Source organism: Mandrillus leucophaeus, unplaced genomic scaffold (genome assembly GCF_000951045.1).
Source record: "Mandrillus leucophaeus isolate KB7577 unplaced genomic scaffold, Mleu.le_1.0 Scaffold448, whole genome shotgun sequence".
NCBI classification, from domain to species: domain Eukaryota; kingdom Metazoa; phylum Chordata; class Mammalia; order Primates; family Cercopithecidae; genus Mandrillus; species Mandrillus leucophaeus.
In genome coordinates, this window is record NW_012104787.1 from 1,617,511 (window position 1) to 1,631,841 (window position 14,331).

A 14,331-nucleotide genomic window follows, 5' to 3' on the forward strand; every position below is an offset into this window, starting at 1 on the left:
TTTTTTTGAGACAGAGTCTCACTCTGTCACCTAGGCTGGAGTACAGTGGCATGATCTCAGCTCACTGCAACCTCCACCTTCCAGGTTCAAGCAATTCTCGTGCCTCAGCCTCCTGAGTAGCTGGAATTACAGACGTGCACCACCAAGCCCAGCTAATATTTATATTTTTAGTAGAGACAGGATTTCACCACATTGGCCAAGATGGTCTCAAACTGCTGACCTCAAGTGATCTGCCCACTTGAGCCTCCCCAAGTGCCGAGATTACAGGCATGAACCACCGTGGCTGGCCAGATTGCATTTTTTTCTGATTTGATAAAGATTGGATAATTCATTGTCACTAGTGAAATATTCGTAATTATAAAGTTCCACAGATCGTAAAACTCATTTCTATACAAAGTTTTATCCCTTTATGTCCCATTATTACTTCAAAGCAATGTATGTCCAAAAAAGGTATTATTATATAAAGGATCTTTTATCATTCTTAAAAAATAAAAGTTTAGTTATAGACATATAAGCAAGATGAAGTGAGGGCCCTTTAGACATAAATGCATAAATTCTAGAAGAGCTAAAAGATTAAGAAATATTAACAAAAGAATATCTCTATGCTTATTTTAAAAGTGTTTGATAATATAGTAAATTAGAAAATGTTAAGCTGTTAAATATTTAAAAGGCACAAAATAACTTTCAGTACTTTTAGAGCACTAAGCTGTATTGAATTAAGGGTTGTATGCTAATATATTATTTTGATCATAGGTAAAAAAGTTAAATAAAAGCCTAGCATACATGTATGTCTCGTCCACTTGCTCATTCGTGAAGCTTTTGTTTTTAATCCTCAGTATGTGTTCAGTGCCATGCTTGGTACTGAAGTTAAAAAATGGGTGAGACTTTCACAGGAGTAAGCAATGTGGCCCACAAGCCAAATCCAGCCTGTCACCTTTTTTTGCATGTCCAGGAAGCTAAGAATAGATTTTACATTTTTAAATGGGTGAAAAAATCAAAAGGAGAGTAATATTTGTGAGGTGAAAAATTATTTGGAATTTGAATTTTAGGGTCTATAAATGAAGATTTATTAGAACAAAGCTACACTTATTTATGTATTGTCTATGGCTAAAATAGCAGAGTTGAGAAGTTGTAAACAAGATCATATAGCCTATAATGCCTGACATATTTATCATCTGATGCTTTGCAGAAAAGCCTGTCCACCCCTGGCCTGTTGGATGACAACAAGTCATCTTTACTCACATTTTTTTATTTTCTGACTTTTACCTTTGGTTCTTTAGTAATCCGAATAATGTTAGGTTTCCTTCCTTATATTTTTAATTTTAGGTGGAGCAAAGAAAAAATGCTTTTCTGCCATATTGAAGTGTATTGCCCCATTGTCTCAACAGACAATACAGCATAACAAAAATAAAATATCCCTTATTCTAAGTAATATATAGAATTCTGCACTTTAAAAATTAATAAAATGAATTTGTTATACATTAAGTAAAATCTCACTCTTAAAAATAATTTTAAACTGACAAAAAATAGTTTTAAACTGACATTCTTAGAAATGCCTCATAACAAAAGTATGCTGATACAATTGATGATTATGAAATAATCAAACAAAAGAAGAAATAGCAAAAATACCAGGAAACTATAAATTTGACATAAGGAATATTTATTTAAAAGGATTCTTATGCCAGGCGCGGTGGCTCAAGCCTGTAATCCCAGCACTTTGGGAGGCCGAGACGGGCGGATCACGAGGTCAGGAGATCGACACCATCCTGGCTAACACGGTGAAACCCCGTCTCTACTAAAAAATACAAAAAACTAGCCGGGCGTGGTGACGGACGCCTGTAGTCCCAGCTACTCGGGAGGCTGAGGCAGGAGAATGGCGTGAACCCGGGAGGCGGAGCTTGCAGTGAGCTGAGATCCGGCCACTGCACTCCAGCCTGGGCGACAGAGCGAGACTCCGCCTCAAAAAAAAAAAAAAGGTTCTTATAACTGTTTCATTATGGAAGTGAAGAGGCATCAGACAAAGTGACCAATGCTGAAAGAGGGAAAATACTACAAAATGGTACCAAAGAAACCTGACCTAGGAAAAGACTCTGAATTTTAGAAGGTATATTCTGTTTATAGGCTACTTTTAGGTTTCTTTGGGGCAGATAAATATCTAAGCTTTTCTACAAACTTTTTTCACTTAGGTTATTAGATTTTTTTCATGAAAATGTCAGTTTTCTAATACAAATTAAAGAGAGTTATAAAAATTGTTTTATAAACAATTTATTGAAATGTATGTGTGTCATAATTTTGAGTGTTTGTTACTATAAGACAAGTATTATTTTGTGCAGTCATTAGTCATTTTTCTTTCTTATATTGTAATGCTTCAAAAATAAGAACACTGTATAAGCACTGGGAAGAAGAAAAAATTGACCTAAGTTACTAACAACATGTTAATGATTTTCAGTTTGTTACTCCTGTGAAAGATAGTGAGAATTTACATTTAATAACTCACCTAAAAGTTAATATTGGCCATTTTAACAATCAGAAAACACTCTCCTACAGAAGCATAGCAAAAAACACCATATTTAATCATTTGTTTTTGATAGAAAATTTGATTTTGTTTTGAGTAAAATAAAATACCTGTTATACATGGTAAGGCTAAAATTAATCATATTGAACTAGGATTTTGACTATCTTAAAATTGTTCTATGCAAATAGGAAAATTAATATTAAATTGCTTACAAAGCAGAATACTAGAAACCCTTATACCTGAAGTGTTTAAAACTGAATTTAATAAAATGTTCCATTCCTCTATGGTCAGATTTGATGGTTATATTTGATCCCATTTTAAGGAGCTCATTGTAATTTTATGAAATAGATCCCATGTCAAATCTTCGTATAAACATGTTGGCATGCAATATGGTATAGTGGAAAAGGCTTACACTACAGAGTCAGATTCCTAAATTTGAATATTAGTGCTACTACTTACTAACTATGAAACTTAAGGCAAGTTGACCTGTTCAAATCTGTTTTCTCATCTGCTAAATTAGCTGATGCCTACCTACCTCTCAAAATTGTTGATTCTAATAATAAACATAGTCAATAATAAAAACTAACACATATAGCAATTACTATGTGCAAGGAACTCTTTTAAGCATATGTTAACTCATTTAGTCTTCAAAACAACCATACAAGGCTGGGTGTGGTGGCTCATGCCTATAATCCTAGCCCTTTGGTAGACCGAGGCAGTGGATCACTTGAGGTCAGGATTTTGAGACCAGCCTGGCCAACATGGTGAAACTCATGTCTACTAAAATACAAAAAAATTAGCCAGGCATGTTGTTGCATGCCTGTGGTCCCAGCTACTCAGGAGGCCGAATCACGAGAATTACTTGAACCCAGGAGGCGGAAGTTGCAGTGAGCAAAGATGGGGCCACCTGGGTGACAGAGTGAGACGCTGTCTTAAAAAATAAATAAATAAATAATATATGTATAAGGCAGGTACTATTTATTGTTAGCTCTGCCTTAAAGATGCAGAAACTGTGACACAGATTGATTCATTGACTTGCCCAAGATTTTTCAAGTAGTAAATGGCAATAAATGTGTGTAAAAGGATCTAACATAATGCCTGTAATCTTTGTAGATGCTCAGTATTCGTTCTTTTTCTTCCTCATTTAACAGTACTACCTATTATCTCTAATTAGATATGGTAGCCCCAAATACTTTTGCTACTAACCATTGTGTTTCTAATAGCTATTGTTAACTACAAACATAACTGGTGGATATGTCTTAAAAATAAGGACTTGTCTTGAAACAGCCAGATATGTGAAAAAATAGCTTTTTAGCAATAGCCCACTGTATATCTGGGGTTTATAATTATTTTTATATTGTCCACTGAAAGCAGAATTTTTTTTTTCAGATCATAGGCACACTTAGTACCTTCCTGTTTGGTAAGAACAGCATTCATTGTCTTTGTTCAATGTAACAAATATTTATGAAGCACCTTGGGCTTTATCGAACCCAAAGCTGAAGTACATATACTCCTAAAATAGTCACATGACAATTCAAGACAGTATAAACCTGGTACCAGAAATATTCAGCCAATTCAGGCAAAAAGATTTATTCAAAGAGAAAGATTAAAAGTGAACTTGAGTAATCAGTGAAATTTTTGTAAAATTTAAGCTAAAATTGAGTGGGATTCAGGTTTTGAAAGAGGAAGACATTATGGTAGGAGTAAAGAAGAAGGAAAATGTTGAGCAAGGCACAGAGAAATACAAACATAAAATCTTTCTGGCTAAAACAGAGAATTCACTTTACATAGAAGGATGGATACACTAGACCTACATTATTTTATTTCTTTCAGACTGGCTAGGGAGGGACCAAATATAAAAATGAGAGATTTACTGTATTAGTCTGTTCTCACATCGCTAATAAAGACATACCCAAGACTGGATAATTTGTAAAAGAAAGAGGCTTAATTGACTCACAGTTCAGCAGGGTGTGGTAGGCCTTAGGAAACTTACAGTCATGGTGGAAGTTGAAGCAAACACGTCCTTCTTCACATGGTGGCAGCAAATAGAAGTGCAGAGCCACAGGGGGAAAGGCCCCTTATAAAACCATCAGATCTCAAGAGAACTCACTATCATGAGAACCATGAGAAAAGTATGAGGGTAACTGCCCCATGATTAAATTATTAATACCTCCCGCTGAGTCCCTCCCATTACACATAGGGATTATGGGAATTACAATTCAAGACCAGATTTGGGTGGGGACACAACCAAACCATATCACTGTCCTTATTCAAAGATTCCTTGGAAACCAGAACTCATAAGTCTACTATCAGTCAGTATAGACAGTAAAATCATGCTTTCAGGACTTTCTTAGATACTTTTTTGGATCAGCATTTATTCAAATGCATATGAATACATTCCTCAGTAGGACTAACTTTATTCTTTTTGGAGTTTGTTTTTATGCCCTGGTTAAAAAAAAAAAAAAAGTTCTGATTTAATCTGCGAACATAGTAACTATCTATCTATTTATTTATTTATCAAATTTAAAGTACTGAAAGGCACCAAATTCCAATTGTGTTGATTTGTTGTTTGGAAACCTTTTCAATCAATATTTCCCTTAGAATCAAGAATCAAGACAATCAAGGAATATGTTATCATAGATTTTGTCAGTGCTATATCTCTAGTTAGCTTAGCATTTGTATAAAATTACAAACTTTATAATAGTAATCATAGTATCTCAGAATTTGAAGAGAACAAAGACCATCATGTTCAAAGCCCTAGCATGCCCTTTCCATCACTCCAGCCTGAACATTTCAATCATCACTTCTTCTATCAAAGAGTTCATTATTTAGACAACTCTAGTTGTTTGAAAGTCTAAATATATCAAACTGAAATCTGTCACCTTGTAATTTCTACCCACTTGTCCTAATTCTGCTCTTGGCTGTGCTCAAAAGAAGGTTAATTCCTCCTTTAGATGACATTTCTGATATTTGAAAAGAAATGTTACGATTCTCCTTAAGTCTACTTACTTTTGGATTATTTTTGCATTTAATCTTTCCACCAGGCAGAGACTTGCCCAAAATATACATTCTCTATTTTTTATGCATGAAAAAATAAAAGCTCCATAGTAAAATGGTACCAGTATAAAAATTATAGGTACAAAATTAGACCATTCAGATAAATAATTAGAGCAATAATTGACTTTGCATTTAAGACTGTTAAGTTGAAAGGGTCCTATTCCACATAATAGCACTAAAGAGGGAAGAGTACATTGTTCCTTGAGGTCAGAATTTTTGCAATTTTGAGAATAAGGCAAAAACAAAAATTTCCTATGTGAAGAACCCACAAATAAAAATTAGATATTCAGTTTCCTTTAAATATATGTCCTAATTGTATACCTACTCTATGTCAGAATATGCACTCAGCTTTTATGGGGCCCTATGGATAAGAGAGATCATATGTTAAATAAACATATAAGCAAGTGTACATGCAAGTGATGGTAAGTTCTGTTTCTAATTACAGTTCTAACTAGAAAAATAGTGTTGCCCATAGAACCTTTTATGGAGTAGCATAACAGACTGGTTAATTCTGCTCCATAATGGGCATAGAAATAATAAAAGTAATATGGTGGTTAAGAGCACAGACTATTTGGGTTTGAATCTTAGATCCACCTGTTATTAGTGTGCAACCCCATATAATTTACTTAACTTTAAAAACCTGTTTTCTTATGTGTAAAATGAAGATAGTAAGAGTACTTGCCTCATAGAGTAGTTATATTATGTAAATAATATAAGCAAGGCACTAAAAACAATATTTCCTTGTGATATAAATCTTTGCTATTGTTATCTACAATATATTTAGAAAGAGCTTTAGCTTTAAAAATAAGTAAGTGATGGTTGAATAAATACTATAAGAATTATTCTCTGTAAGAAAAAATCAAACAGGGTAGGACCTAAAGTACACAATAGTATAGTTGTGGAAAAGGGAAAAGAAATACCAAAGAGGACTTGTTAAATCCTTATTTTAGCTTGAATTTATCAGTAATAATATCTTGAAATCACCTTTCTAGTTCACCCTTCCAAATCTACTCTTGTGAAATAAAAAGAGGCTAGCATACCAGAATACTTTGGTTTTGCAAAATGAGTGCTAAGAAATTAACAATTAAAATATAAATAAATATTTTGCAGATATATTAGTAAAATGCTAAAAGTATATTTATCTAGAGACATAGTCTAAGGAAGGGAGATTTCAGGATATTCCTTTCTTTACTACTCTCTGGAATCAGGAATATGGATTTCTATCTCTGTATATTAGGTGCCCATCTATGAAATGGACTTACTGTTGCTTTTCACATAAAATGTAGTAAGATGACAACAAATGAGTACTTTATATCTGTCAAGTGCTATGAACGTCTCAGAATAATATCACTGAATTAGAAGGGAAGAATATTCGTAACTTTGTTGTTACTGCCTGCCATAAAAGGCATCTGATAGGGACTCAGAAAGTAGATTCAGGCAACAAAGTAAACAATTTGAATTATTCTAATAATTTTACCAGTATTGGAACTTGGAACTGCTACTAAAATATGAAGGACAAATGTCCACTGGAGGTAGTAACCATTTTAGATAGTTATTAATGGAACACAGATGAGAAGTAGCAGAAAGGATCCAAGTTCCTTCAAAAGATGCTGAAAAGAAAGAAGCAGTAAACCTCTCTTGTGTGTACAGTTTGAAGATGATGGTTGTCAGTGTCACTGAATGAGCAAGACCAAAAGCCAAAGGCAACAGTGTGGAAGAAGCAGTCCATCATGCTGGAAGGACTAATTGATATACAAAGAAATAAAGTATACCTCTCTGTGAAGAATGAAGATAACATTATAGCCATGAGTGCCACTGGGATAATTTAAGTGTCTTCCCCCTCAGCTTCTTCACTCCTTTCTATAAGTTGTATTGCAGCAAATAACATAATGTCCTTGCGTGGAATAATCCTCAGGCTAAACCTTTATGGAAAGAAAAGCTAGGTCAGTTTTGATTAGGAGGTGCTTCTGAATGCAGTTTTACAAAATTTTTTAAATACTCTTTTTTACAAAATGGAGGTATTTAAACCAGAGAGAATATAATTGTTAGTTTTGAATATTGTATAACTATAATGGAGTCTTATTATAATGTGTCAATTGTCTGATATGATTCAAGATTACATTGTATAGGCAAACCCATTATAATGAGGTCACTTTAATAACCCCATTGATGGGATTCAAAAGAAATTCATATTATGCTAATTTCCAACTATTGTTAGGGTATGTATTTAGAAGTTTGGTTAATTGTGTGATACTTTGATATAAGTTCCCTTTATGGGCCCTATTTACTTCCTTTTTCATTCTCTCCCATTTTGCCATTTTTAAGACTTACTGGTATTGTACTTTGTCCCTTCAAGATGGGACTGCTCTCTGGGGTAGATAGATGAATGAATATCACCCTCTTTAATAAATAATATTTAGAGGAATGAGAGGCTACTTGTATATAATATTGAAAGCAGGCCAGGTGCAGTGGCTCATACCTGTAATCCCAGCACTTTGGGAGGTCGAGGTGGGCAGATCACCTGAGGTCAGGAGTTTGAGACCAGCCTAGCCAGCATGGTGAAACCTCATCTCCACTAAAAACAGAAAAATTAGCCAGGCATGATTACATGCCCCTGTAATCCCGTCTACTCAGGCGGCTGAGGGAGGGGAATCATTTGTACCCGGGAGGTGGAGATTGCAGTGAGCCAAGATCGCACCACTGCACTCCAGCCTGGGTAACAGAGCAAGACACTGTCTCAAAAATAAAATAAAAAATAAAATTAATAATAATAATAATATTGAAAGCAAATCCTAGTATAAGTATACATTCCCCCAAACATTTACTATGGGCAATAGTAGCAACAATATTAACAGTAAATTCTAGTGTATGATTGCTTAAAGTTTAATTATTACTCTTTGCCTTCTAAATATAAAATACTATAGGACAGGGGTCAGCACACTTATTTAAAAGGGCCAGATGGTAAATTTTTTAGATTTTGTAGGCATATGGTCTCTGTCAAAATTACCCAACTCTGCCAGACCTATAGCACAAAGGCAGCCACAGATGATATAAATAAATGAGCCTGGCTGTGTTCTAACAAAACTTTATTATGGGCACTGAATTTAGATTTCATATATTTCCATGTGTCATGAAATACTGTTCTTCTTTTGATTATCTCTTGAATCATTAAAAAATACAAAGATCACTTGTAGATTGCAGGCCATACAAAAAAAAAAAAAAAAAAAATGAAAACAGAAAATGGGCAGGATTTGGCCCTGGGGCTGTAGTTTGCCAACCCTGTTATAGAACATTCCTGTTCTATAGTGCACTAGCATCTGCTCTGTTAATCTAAAAGCTCATAGTATGTGAGCTTTCAGAAGAATACTCTGAAAATTTGAGACTGAGAGAGGAAGCCCCATAAGAAGTTAATGCTTCATGGACTCAAATATGTACTTAAAGCCTACAAGATATAGATATAGATATAGATATAGATATAGATATATACATGCCAGGCACTGTTTCAGATGTTGAGATAGAGCAATGAGCTAATAAGTCAAAAGTTCCTACCTTTATGGAATTTACATTTTAGTGAGAGGATACAAACTATTAAAAAAACAAGTAAACTGTATAGTACTGGAGATGGTAAGTGCTATGTGTAAAAATTAACCAGGGAGGGAGGATAGTAGCCCAGGCGGGAAAGAGGGTTATAATTTTAAATAGGGTCATCCATTAAAGAAGGCCTCATTGATAAGATGACATTTGAACAAAGACCTAAAGGAGGAGAAAGAGGAAGCCATGGATCATCTGGAACCTGAATGCCACCCTTAGTGTAATAGAGTAGAGGCATGGCATGAACTGACATATTTTAATGTAGAAACAAGTTAGGAGACTATTAAAATAACCCAGGTGGAAAATGACAGTGGCTTAGACCAATGATAGAGGTGGAGGTAGTGAGAAGTAGATTATTGATATATTTTGAAGGGAGAGGTAAACAGATAGAATAAGATAAAGAGAGAAGTCAGGTATAAGACCTGACTTGGGAATTAAAAGGATGTAGTTTCCATTTAATGAAATGGAGAAGACTATGGGAAAAGTAGGTTTGAGGGGGAAGATCAAGAATTTTACTTTGGTTATGGAAGTGTGAACTTCCTTTAGGTATTCAAGTGGAGATATTGAATTGCAATTAGATATTAGGTATATGAGGCTGAGCACAGTGGCTCACACCTGTAATCCCAGCACTTTGGGAGGTTGAGGTGGGCTGATCACATGAGGTAAGGAGTTCAAGACCAGCCTAGACAACCAGGTGAAACTCTGTCTCTACTAAAAGAAAAGAAAAGAAAAAAGCCAGACGTGGTGGTGCACGCCTGTAATCCCAGCTACTTAGGAGGCTGAGGCAGGAGAATTGCTTGAACCCAGGAGGCAGAGGTTTGCAGTGAGCTGAGATTGTGCCACTGTACTCCAGCCTGGGTGACAGAGTGAGACTCCTTCCCCCTGCCCCCCAAAAAAGTAGATATTAGGTATATGTATCTAGACTTCAGTAGGAAAATCTGGGCTAGAAATATTATTTTTGGAGTCATCAACATATAAATGGAATTAAAATCCATGACAATTGATGAGATCACCAAGATATTTACTGATATTACTATTTGTTGATTGACATTACTGCCCCTGATTGTTTCTCATCCACTTTCAAAGAGGTAGGTAGTTTCTAGTAATCTGTCCCCTCTGCTCATTCACAAAGAGTGGAAGGGATCCCACTGAATTAGAAGCCCGACCTACACAGGAAATACCATTAGTTGACCATCTTCCCATTTTGCCATGGTGTAAACATAAGAGTGAATTTTTCCAAGTACCTCCTTGCTGGAAACTGTTTGCATTGGAGGTAAGTGTGAAAGGGGAGGTTGTGGGGAATGATGGGGTGAGGGCTTCCTAAACCTTTCCCATAACTCAGAAATGGTTTCATTCTGAGGAAGGGAGAAGGTTCAGGCTGGTTCTTATTTCCCTGAACCAGTTCATATAGCCCTAAATTTGACCTGCTTTCCTCAAACTGGGAGTCAGAAATCCCTTTTCTCTTCTGTTTTTCTGCTGCAGAAATTCCCAACATTCCCATTTTGTGGGCTCCAGAAAGGGGTAAGCGAAGACTTCAATCCCAGCCAATCATTTTCAGATTAATAATTTTTAGTGTTTTGGTTTCTTTTATCATCATAAAAAATGCTTGGACCCATTTTTCACATCTGTTTAATTTCTTTGTGGATTGCTATGTATCTATGTTCTAGGGTCATTCTGTATCCCTGGGCAATAGAGTTCAGATCCATCTGCTATTTCCATTTGTGTGCTGTTCTCTTGTGGATTCTCATTTGCAGTTTATTGATTACTGTATCCTAGATGGAAGACACCCAGTTCAGGGGACTGCCTCACTCTCAATCTCATCTTTTCCTGAATGGTGTTTTATTCCTCTGCTGAAAGCTTGTTATTACCCTATACAACTGCTTCTGATGATCTGTCATTGTTTCTCTACCGTTCTGTCTTCCTGCTTGATTGCCTTTGGTTTTTGTCTCTCCTTTTTGCCTCACTTCACTCATCTGCTGAATGATTTGCATTCTTCACTCACTGGTACTTTGTCCGTCAGCAAATGGCCTGGTACTGCCGTATCCATCTGCCATTTTAGCATTTTAGACTGCCCAGCATTATCTATCTGCTCCCCTACAATTCCCCTATACTATGGCCTAACAAGTGCTACGCCATCTGCCTGCCTGATCTTGCCTTGCCCAATCTATACCTGTAACACTGTAAGTAGGTGAGATTGTTTAGCATTTCTGCTATCATCTACACTTGCCTTGTGCCACTGAGTTAGACTGCTGACTGAGTTTGCTCGACTGTTGCCTCCTCTTCCTATTTGCTGCCTGTGGCTGCCCCATTAATTTATTTGAGACATTGCAATCATCTCCTATGTACTTGCAACTTGCTGTTTGGCCTGTGTTGCCTCCTTTATAGTTTGCTGCATTTAAAAAATCACTGGCATTGCTCCTCTGTTGTCTTGTAACCCTGATCATATTTTATTTCCAATAAAAGTTTTACCTACATATTGTCCTAACATCTTAGAAATAGGAAAATGCTTTGCTATTTAACAGCCAGTCCAGTTTGCTCCTAAAGTGACTTTTTAAACTCACTACCACCTGTCCGTTCTGCTTTTTTGTACAACTCCACATTCTTCTCTTTACATAAGAATACATATTTTTAAAAATCATCATCTTTGCTTAAGTTTTCTTTTCACATCATATATTATGTACATTTATTTCTCATGTATGGGATCTTTCAATAATTTTCCATATACTAAAATTATTTCTTAATTTATTTTTCCTAAATTTTCCAGGGTTTTATAAGGACAAGTTACTCCTATTAATTTTATTCTTTTTAATAAGACCAGAAGATTTTTTGCAACTTTAAAAGTATCATCTCTAAAAATAATAAATTTAATTATCTTATAATTCTTTGTAGTTCAGATTAAAGTAGCTTTCTGCTCTGCCCTATTTTTTCCTTTGAGAATATCATTTCTCAGCTTCCTCATAGTTTACGTAATACCAGTTCTTTAGAGATCCTTTAGATGTATTTATCTTCCTTCCTTTTAAACTCTTTTCTTGTATGTTGGGTAAACCTTTGAAATTGATATTTTCTCATTATTGTATTTGCAAAGTACTTGGCATCTAAAAATAACTTGCAACATAACATTATCTGCACTGTAAACCTTATAGTCTTAATAGCTTTTATCTAAATGAAAGCTCAAATACAAGAACCAAAGAATAATTTTGGTGAAATTTGCAAGAGTCTAAGGAGGAGATGTAAAGTGGAGTATGTATGTGTGCCTGCACATGTGTATATAGAGATTTGAAGTGTTTTATGTGTGTATCTACAACATCATTGTGCTCGAAGTGTGGAAAATGCTGAGTATCCATATTACATTTTATTTTTACAAAAAAATCTAAAGAGGTGATAGATTTAGAGATATGGAAAAAGTATGGATGGGTTTTTATTTTCTTTTAATAATATAGATAAAATTCATCAGTGTGAAGAAAAGGATGCTCTAGGAAAGTTAAGAAAATCATTTCAGTAGCTTTTTAAAATTTTGATAAAATATAAACATAAAATTTACCATTTTAACCAATTTTAAGTGTACAATTCAGTGATATTAGCACATTCACAGTTTTGTGCAACTATCACCACTGTTTCTAGAACTTTTTTTTATCATTCCACATAGAAACTCTGTACCCATTAAATAAAAATTCCCCATCTCTCTCCCCTAACCCCTGGTAAACTCTAATCTATTTTCTGTCTTTATAAATTTGCCTATTCTAGATACCTCATATAAGTGGAATCATACAAGTTTTGTCTTTCAGTGTCAAGCTTATTTCACTTAGCAAAATGTTTTCAAGGTTCATTTATATTATATAATGTATTAGAATTTCATCCTTTTTTAACTCTAATTAATATTCCATTGTATGTATATACCACAACTTGTTTATCAGTTCACCTGTTGGTGGATACTGGGTTGTTTTCAGATTTTAACTTTTATAAATAATGCTCCTACAAACATTGGTGTGCAAGTATCTGTTTTTCTTTTGGTTATATAACTAGAAATGGATTCAATAGCATTTAATACTTTTGTCCACGAAAAAATTAAATTAATAGCAAAGAGATCAGGGAGAAACCACATAATTTATATGAAAGATTAATAAGTCCAAGATATTATATTAGGAACAGAAGAAATTATAAACTTTTAGAAAGGCTACAGAAGGCCAAATGATAAAATTTAGAAGACTGTATTCTATAAATAAAAGGGAGAATGAAGTTAAAATAACACAGATCTTGGATGATTGCAAGATAACAAAAATGATTCTGAAGAAAGTTAAATTTTAAAAAAATAACCAACTTAAGGACAGTATGATGGCACATCTTTGAAATGGAATAATGTGGGCTTTTATAGAGGAGAGAGGTAGGCATTTGAAAGGCAGAATTTAAATGAAGATGACTAAGATGAGGGAACCAGGTCATGTTTAGAGGAACCAGAAATGGGAACAGGAATTCATTTCAATCCAGAGATCCTTCATCCTGTATACTCAGCCTTCTACCACTCATAGACATTTTTCTAAAAAGATTCCTAGGCTCAAACCCGAGATTCCGATTCAGTAGGTTTGGAATTTGGTTTAGGTAATGTGCAAATACATGCCTGTTTGTGTGTGTGTGTGTGTGTGTGTGTGTGTGTGCACGTGTGTCTCTGTGTGTGTTTTAATCCACTGATGAAACACTGTACTCTGTACCATAGTGTCCTAGACCTTATAAGAATTAAATAAGTTAAAGAGAATTGGCCCTTGTCTTCAAGCAGTTTAAAACTGCAGTAGTTAAAATAATGATGGACTTAGGAAAGGCTTTCAATCTGTTAGGTGATAAGTTCTCATTTGTTAATTCAACAATTTTAGGGTGGTGATTTTTATACTCTATCAACTGAGGTTCTTCATCTAAACTATCAAACACAGAAAATTGTTTGACTATCTTCTCAATTATCCTAAGGGTGGCATACCAGCTAGTACCATTCTATATGCATGAGAGAGAAGTTAATTCACTAGATACAAAAATTCTCTCAGAACCTTTTAAGAAAGGTTGGGTAATCTGTAGTCTGCTAGGAATATGTGACACAAAGACATAAAACTTTGCTCTTAAGGGGCTCACATTCCAGGAGAGGGGAAAAGACGTTTAACAAAAAATGCATTTCTAATATCAAC

General features: G+C 34.8%; 1 protein-coding gene across 8 annotated transcripts in view; it reads left to right on the forward strand.

Annotated features, from left to right (window-relative positions):
• GPHN (gephyrin) overlaps nucleotides 1-14,331 on the forward strand; it is a 767,219-nt gene that overhangs the window by 370,995 nt on the left and 381,893 nt on the right. For 3 of the 8 annotated variants that reach the window (XM_011994241.1, XM_011994242.1, XM_011994245.1), the window contains exon 5: nucleotides 10,646-10,684. The exons of the other annotated variants lie outside the window; for them this stretch is intronic. In XM_011994241.1, the coding sequence (XP_011849631.1) occupies nucleotides 10,646-10,684 (39 nt within the window). The remainder of the gene's footprint in view (nucleotides 1-10,645; nucleotides 10,685-14,331) is intronic. 8 annotated transcript variants of the gene reach the window in all.